Source organism: Zonotrichia albicollis, chromosome 17 (assembly GCF_047830755.1).
Source record: "Zonotrichia albicollis isolate bZonAlb1 chromosome 17, bZonAlb1.hap1, whole genome shotgun sequence".
NCBI lineage: Eukaryota > Metazoa > Chordata > Aves > Passeriformes > Passerellidae > Zonotrichia > Zonotrichia albicollis.
Genome location: NC_133835.1, coordinates 8342097 through 8349746, shown reverse-complemented (window position 1 = coordinate 8349746; position 7650 = coordinate 8342097). Strand labels below are relative to the sequence as shown.

Sequence of the window (7650 nt, the reverse complement as noted above, 5' to 3'; positions counted from 1 at the left end):
CCTTCATCCCCGTGCTGTGGGAGAGGCTTCAGCCAGCTCAGGACTGCTCCACAGTCTGGGCACGAGAGGAACCTCAGTGACTGTAACATTGCCCCAGGTGGGTTGGAGCACCCCTCTGCCTCCTGATGAAGAGGATGAAGAGCTAATCCCTGCCCTCAGACAACTGAAGAGTGGAGCTAATGGCACTTCATGGGGTTTGGACATATGTCCAAACGGGCTGGGTCTGACTGTGCCATGTCACACAGGCTGCAGATTAAAGAGCAGCACATCCAAATGAGATTTATCTCGTCACCCCCTGAGATGTCCCCCCACCCCCATGCACAGAGGCAGCTGTTTGGTTGTTTAAGATTTAAAATCACCTTCCACTGAGATACCTTCCCATAATGAGGCACAATTGGGAAGAAGCTAATCAATGTTTCTTAATACAAGAGAAGAGAAAGGCTTGAAGGGAGCACTAAGTGATTCCCCACATTAGATGCTCTCCTTGCTTTCGTCATTCTCTCTGCTTAATCCTTCCAAGTTTCAAAATGATTCTTTGCTTCTGTTTTTCTTTTTCTCACAGAATCAGGTTCTCCTACAGGAGCAGGATGGCAATGGGTTTATTTCTTTGCTATTTTAGTAAAGGTATCCACATTACTTCTAACCACAGTTTCTCATAATAGTATAGTAAAAAAAGAAAAAAAAAAAAAGATGAGTGGACTTGTAGGTGCTTTGAAAAAGCTGAAACTTAGCCCAAGTTTCAGGTTCTAAAGGATTGATGGGTCCTGCTGGGCCATGACACCACTGCTCATTGCACAGCTTGTCTTCTCTTATCAGGGTGTGAAGAGTCAGCTGGGAAAGAGCAGATCTGCAGGCCCACGAGGAGGAATTAAACATCCCGGACAGATGTCGGCTCAGCTCTGTGCAGCTTCAGCTGAAGCTTTCCAGGCTGGTTTTGACCCGTTCCATTTCATGCAGAAAACTGTAGAACTGGGGCAAAGTTAACTCTGCAGAAAAAAAAAAAAAAAAAAGAGGCATCAAATCTTAGATTTCAGGTTACATTTCCAATATTGGCAAAGCTGTTCTGATGCTACCATGGAGCAACTCATGTTCACCTAAGCCGGGCAGGATTAGCCACTGTGATTCCCAGCAGCTGGTTCCTTATGCTAGCCAGGCTGTCAGGGGGGCCAGGCTGGGATCTCCCAACAGCACTCCATGCTTGGGAATCATTTCTTTTCCTCCTCTGCCCTGCTGCTCTGACTGCTCAGTGTTTACTGAGGCACAGATGTGAAGGTGCCCAAAAGTCAGTGTTCCCAAACAGTTTTGGAGTGCCTGTGGGGCAGGAACAGCCACAGAGCTGGAGAGGCTGAGGCAGGAGTAACCACAGTGATGCTTTTGCATTGACCCCACCTTGGTTCTGCCCCCAGACTCCCCAGCAACACCCTGAGCCCAAAACTGCAGCTTTCCCGTCCTTCCCTCTTGTCCAGAACTGTTAACTCACCAACATACACGTTTTCCAATTGGCTCCCCTTTTTAACCACCAGCTTCAGCTTGGGGAAAGGAAAAAAGCAGAAGTATTTTAGTTCAGAAGCCTGTATCTGAGCACCAGGAGAGGACAGCAGAGCAGGATTCTGCTCTGAGTTTGACTGCTGCACAGCTCACACATCTCTGACAGGCTTTTCAAGAAGTGTCACTGTAGGAACAGATACCCTGGGCATTGGGAAGATCTCTGGAATTCCTTGATCCTGCTTTCCCTCCCTCCCCAAGAAGGGAGCTGAAAAAACTGAGCTTTTTGAACAGCTTTTCAGAATGGGCCATGTTCCTGTGATACCTCATGTCTTCAGAGGAGAAACAAACAGCAGCGTGTCTGCTCTCTGCTGGCAGCAGCACTTGGAGACTGAAGATGCAGTCACAGAGCTCCTGTGAGACCCACAGAGCCTCCCTCTCCCTCCCTCCCTGCCAGTGCTTCCCACATGCCTGGCTGGAGCTTGTTCCTCACTGCCCTACAAGCTGAACTCTGTGATGTGGGAGATTTACCTGTAAGAAGATACTTCCCACTTTTTCCAGCTCGCTGCTCCCAGCAGTCACTGTGAGTCAGAAAGAAGAGAAGGCAGATAATCTGTTAGTTAAGCAGTGAAATAAAACATCATTTAGCCAAGGGCTGCTGCTGGGTTTCCCAGCCCCTCCAGTTTATGTTGTAGCTCTATTACCTCCAAACTTCCACTCCATGTCTATCAGCTGGTTAATCATCAGTGTCTGACCCACAGCCAGGCGTGTCAGGGTGGGGGAATTCACCTTCCACTACAACAGCAAAAGACACACCAGCAATTAATTCAGGGAGGTCTCTGTTTGTACCTGAAACTTCAACAAGAGTCAGAATGAAGACAGAGCATGGCAGAAGCCCAGAGTAAAGACAGAACTAATGTGCTCAGGAAGGCTTTCAGAGGTGTTTGAGTCCTGCTAGGATTTCCATCTGCCCTGTCACTTCTGTAAATGAAACTGACTGGTTTTGTTTTAGCACTGGTTCGCTGTAACAATATCTGTGCAAGAAGCCATGTGTTCATGTAACTGCATGACCTCAGGGCTCAAAGCATGGGAAGCACAAAAACATCACATGAAAGCCACACAGCAGTGCAGGAGCTGTGACACTGATGGGGAGAGGCCCTGGCAGACCAGAGGTATCCCCAGACAGAGTGCTCCTTATTAGTTCTCTGAGGATCTTCAGTTCAAAATCCCAAGCTGGTTTTGAAGAAAATACCCAACGTGCTGATGTGTCTTAGAGCACAGTGGGGTTTTATGAGTTCCCACTCACAGAACTCATGTTTTGTTAGCTTAGAAACAAGTAAAAATATATTAATACCTGTTCTGCAAAATAACTGGCCTTCTCTTCACTGAGGCCTGTGGGGGGAAACCATATGAGATTACTATATGTGATAAATATTAATTATCTTTTATTTAGTGGAAATCATGTGACCTACCTAGAGCAATGAAATCTGCTCTGACTTGTTCAGAAGACAAATTCCTCTTCAGGGCACCTGAATAAACACCACAAAGAAGAAAAGAAATCACTTTTTAATGAGTCAAACCAATTTTTATTGAGTCAAACAGAGGCAGGGACAGGACCCAACGATGGAGAGCCTCTGTTTCTGAGCTGTGTTTTGAAGCAAACCACAGCTCCTCGGAGATTGGAAACCCAGTCGTGCCTGCCAGTATCTGTGCAGATGCCCGGTGCTTTAAAAGTCCGGGCTCTGGGAGTGCCGGGGAGAGGGCGAGATCCCATTGCAGGTATCCATGGGAACAGCGACAGCGGTTATGTTTTGAAGCTGCTGCTTTCTCTCCTGTAGCCGCTTTGCTTGTTAAAGGAGAACTGTTAAGGCTGGCGGGCTGCTAATTTGACCTACCTGCTGTGTTTGGGATGATGGGTGTGAACGTGTGCATATAACACTTTCCCCCGCTGCGCCTTCCCCCTTTGTTCTGGGGCCCAGGCAGCACAGGGACCTTTACAAGGATTCTGCTCTCTGAAGCCAAGAGCAGGAATCTCATAAATTCAAGGAGACTGCCAGCCCCACGTGGCTTTCCGGCTGTGTAGCACACAGGCAAAGTTATCTGCTGTGATCTGTCCTGATCCCTGATATCGTGGCATCCCAGAGCTGAGGAAAAGTTACAACGGGACTGAAGCCAGTGCACACACACAGGAACAAGATGGGGGCACCAAGGCCTGAATCAGGATGGGAAAAAAATGCAAATTCTGCATTAAATCCCCACAAGACGGTTGCAGGGCAGAAAATTATTGCTACCTCTGGATAGGAAAAGTTGCTTGAAGCAGTAGGACAAGTTCAAAACGAATTCTGAAAACAGTTGTGCTCAGCATCAGGGCTATGAAGGAAGTTACAGGGAACCCAGGGCTGAAGGGTAATAGCAAGGGACTATTAATAACAGGAAGGATCAATGGGATGAACGTGCCGTGGAGTGTTTGATGCATTATCGTGTCAAACGGCAGCCACAACATCACAGTAATCCTATAAAGTGCTGGAGTCTGGGGTATTCCAGTGGAATCCCCCCAAACCTCTTCGTCACTGCTTATGAACCAGAAAGAGCTGGACACAGTGAGTGTTTCTCAGTATCTGCAAGGTCAGCTGTCTCCTTCACATGGCCTAGAACTGCAGCACTCCCAGCCCACCCCAAACCCCTGTGCACTGTCTTATTTGTCTGCAACAGCGCTTGGCCTTGGAGGAATTGCAGCACTGGGTCACTCGGGTGGAAGTTCCTGCAGAGACTCGGTGCCAACACGACGCTGCCCTGATCTGGCAAAAGGGATTTACAGGTACTGCTTAAACCGAGATGTTGTGCTGCATTTAATGCACAGATATTTAAGGGAGTTTACTTAAGCCCGTGAAATGTGCATGCAGGCAAGGTATAAAGAATACAGAGTCACCAAACAGGGGAACTTTTGATTCTTAAGTGCTAAGCACTGTATTAGCTACCATTAACACTTATTGTGCAAACCAAGCCCTGCGGGAATGGCTGGGACAGACTGGCCTCAGGGCAGGATATGCAAATACATCACTTACCGTTGGGGACCAGAAGAATACTTTTGACAATGTTTTTCAGGGGGCCCAAGCTGATTTTATTCATGGTGGCAAAGTCTGAGAGCTGCGTCAGAAATCTTTCTACCTGCTCAAGAGAAAGAGCAGTGACAAAATCTTTTCTCTGTTTCTGACCAGAGCTGCACTCACACATCTCTCCAGTTCTGCCTTACCTCCTTGGGCTCTGTCAGAAAGCGGAAAAGCAATTCAGTCAGCGCTGAGAATTGCTGTGAAGAAACAGGAGAGTGTTAGACCGGGACATCAGCACCTCACCACCGCACCAGCACCACGATGAGGTGGTGATTGACCCCCCTGACCCAGCTGCACCGGCCTCCTCCTGGACACTGGTCCCAGAGCTGGACCTGTGCTGGTGCCCTGTCCTTGGCATTATGTGATGCCTGTGGATGGGATTTGCCCAGATGTTTTTCAGAGCCTCCCAAGGGGTCTGTGCCGCTGGTAGCTGGCACTGCACAGGGCTTTTGTGATTTGTGGCCAATAGGAAGCTACTGTTCTATCTTGTGCAATCCAAAAACTGCAAATGGGAAAAGTTGTGAACATCCAGTCTCATGTTTCACTAACCCCATAGGGTAACCAGACTAACTAGGCAAAGGAAGAGAACTGGTTAAGGGTCTAGTTGCTGCTTTCAGTGTTCTGGGTGTGCAGCTGGCAGGCAGGGATGGAGAGGCTGCTGGCACCAGCACCAGCGCTGGCTGTGACCTTCTGGGTACGGCCTAAAGTGGTATTGGCTGCTTGTGGCTGCAGATCCTGCCCTGCCCTTGGCCTTGGACATGTAACAGAGATGGCATAGGCTGTCACCAGGCTGTTGCCAGGCTGATATCCTCATTTCTGGCAAGCTGGGCTGGAAAAGCCTCAGCATTTCCACTAACTTCAGTCCAAGCTGCACAGCCGGTGTGGGCGACCTGGAGGCAGATGGTACCAATGACCAGGACCATTCAGCATGAGGCAGGAAGCGCAGGGTGGGAATCTGGGGTGGGATTACAACCCGAACACTCTGTGGGGTCCCACCACAAACCCCAGTGCCTGACAGGACCTCACTGCCCACCAGGAACGATCTGAGCCCTCCACCAGAACTCCACCAGTGTCCCTTGCCATGGCAGGAATTCCCCCAGTGTCCCTTCCCATGGCAGGCGGGTGGAAATAGATGGTGTTCAAAGTCCTTTCCCGGTGAAACCATTCTGGCATTCCATGATTCCATAAACATCCTTCTAACATCTCCGGCGTGCGCGGGGCTCACCGGGCTGGACCGGGGCTGTACCACTGGGCACCGGGCACGCTGCCCGCCCTGCCCCGGGCACCGGGCCCAGCAGGGACCCGGCCACGTGGGCCTGGAGACCGTGAGCCCGGCACACCCGGGACCGCTCCGGGGCTGCGCTGCCGGCCGGGTGCAGCTCCCGGTGCCGCCCCGCCCCGCCGGTTCCGTGTCCGGGTCTGCCCCCGCCGCCCCCCGCGCCCGTCCCCGTCCCGGTTCCGGCGCACCTGGGCGCTGAGCTGGTTGAGGTTGTGCATGTCGGCGCTGACCGCCTCCGGCACCGGCTCCCGGGTGAAGTTGAGCAGCCCCATGGCGGCGGCGGCTCCGCCCGCCCGGCCCCGGCTCCAGCCCCGGCCCGGCCCCGCCGCCGCCTCAGCCTGAGCATTGGCGGCCGCACTTTCCGCACCGCGCTCACGGTATCGTGGCCCCCGCAGCGGGACCGGGGGTCGGTGCAGCCGGGGGCTGGAGAGCTGGCTGGCAGCTGAGTACTGTGCGATATTTTACTGTACAAAAACCTTAAAAAGAAAAAAAAGCTTCAAACCATGGTTTATAAGGTGAATAATGGGGTTTTTTTTTTTTTTTTAAATTTTTGCTTTTGTCTTTTTTTCGGTTTTTTCCTCCAAAAATTCCACTTGGGAACTGAAACTTCGGTGTGCTTTTCCCTCTCTGCTGTTCCCAGCACTGCTCTCTGCCTGACTCGGGATGATGGGTGGCCCAGGAACAAGCAGTCCACATCCCAGGACTGGGCTCCATGGAATGGACAGATGTTGGGCAAGGAAGCACCCCTGGGATGAGAAATGCCCAGACGTCCATGGATCAAGATTCCATAGAGACATTTCTGCCCGATTCTTGACATAATCCATATGCAGGAGGTCTCCTTGACTCAAAGATGTGTTGTAGGAAGGCAGAGGAATTGCCTTCTCATGCCCTTTACACTGTCTTGTTTCTGTTCAATCTGATGAGGAAGGCCTTGGTCCAAGAATATTGAAACTTGATTTATTCACACAGAGGACAATGGAACTGATTCCATCCTGAAGGACTCTCTTGACTCAAATTGTTATTTCACAGCTTCCCTTGAGCAGGAGCAGGAGCTCTCCAGGATTCCACTATCAGTGTGAACGTGTCTGATCCATTTTATCAGGGAAGGTGTTCCCTGTCTGTCAGGCCAGAGGACAGTGTGTAAAAACCTTTGTGGAAGGTAAAACCTCGACAGTCCACAGGTGTTCTGGTTTATTACTCACACTTGCAACTGCAAATGAGAATATAGGAAATTTCATAGTGCTTTCACTGTGACACTATCCCAGCAGTGGTTTATAAACAAGGAGATAAGCAGCTAAGTACCACTAATGATGGGGAGTTAAGAGATATTTCCTGGTTGTCTGGATGGAAATAGCTTCCAACTTCCTTTTTTTCCCCCTCTACCTCCCAGACCAGCTGGGAAAGTTTCTGTTTCCTAGATTCAAGGTGCGACTGTGCACCTCCTCGATTTTTGGAGTGAAAAAAATGGATCCTAAATATTTAAGACACCTTTAAACAAGGGACATATATTGGAACAATGTATTCTGTATATATTTTGGAGCAAAATATATATTCTGTATATATATTGGGACAATGTATTCTGTATTCATTTCTGTGGTGAACCATCCAAGTCAGCATGTTTAAACCATGGGAAATCCTTGCATCTAAAAATGAGTTAATTTGAAATAAAACTCCTCGAGGGAATGGGATGCAGGGGGTCGTACAGGATACCAGTATGTGTGAACACAGAATTCCTCTCTAGCTTTAACATCCTGCATACAGCCCTATGCAATTTTT

The 7650-nt window shown here is 49.7% G+C and overlaps 1 protein-coding gene across 1 annotated transcript; it reads right to left on the bottom strand.

Moving 5' to 3' along the window:
- Positions 1-583: 583 nt before the first annotated feature.
- COMMD7 (COMM domain containing 7) lies at positions 584-6236 on the bottom strand. Its single transcript, XM_005491251.4, has 9 exons — positions 6063-6236; positions 4739-4792; positions 4551-4653; positions 2958-3014; positions 2840-2877; positions 2190-2280; positions 2017-2066; positions 1481-1529; positions 584-986 (listed from the first exon to the last, which is right to left on the bottom strand). The coding sequence occupies exons 1-9, from the start codon at positions 6144-6146 to the stop codon at positions 910-912; spliced, it is 603 nt and encodes a 200-aa protein (XP_005491308.1). The 5' UTR covers positions 6147-6236; the 3' UTR covers positions 584-909.
- Positions 6237-7650: the final 1414 nt, after the last annotated feature.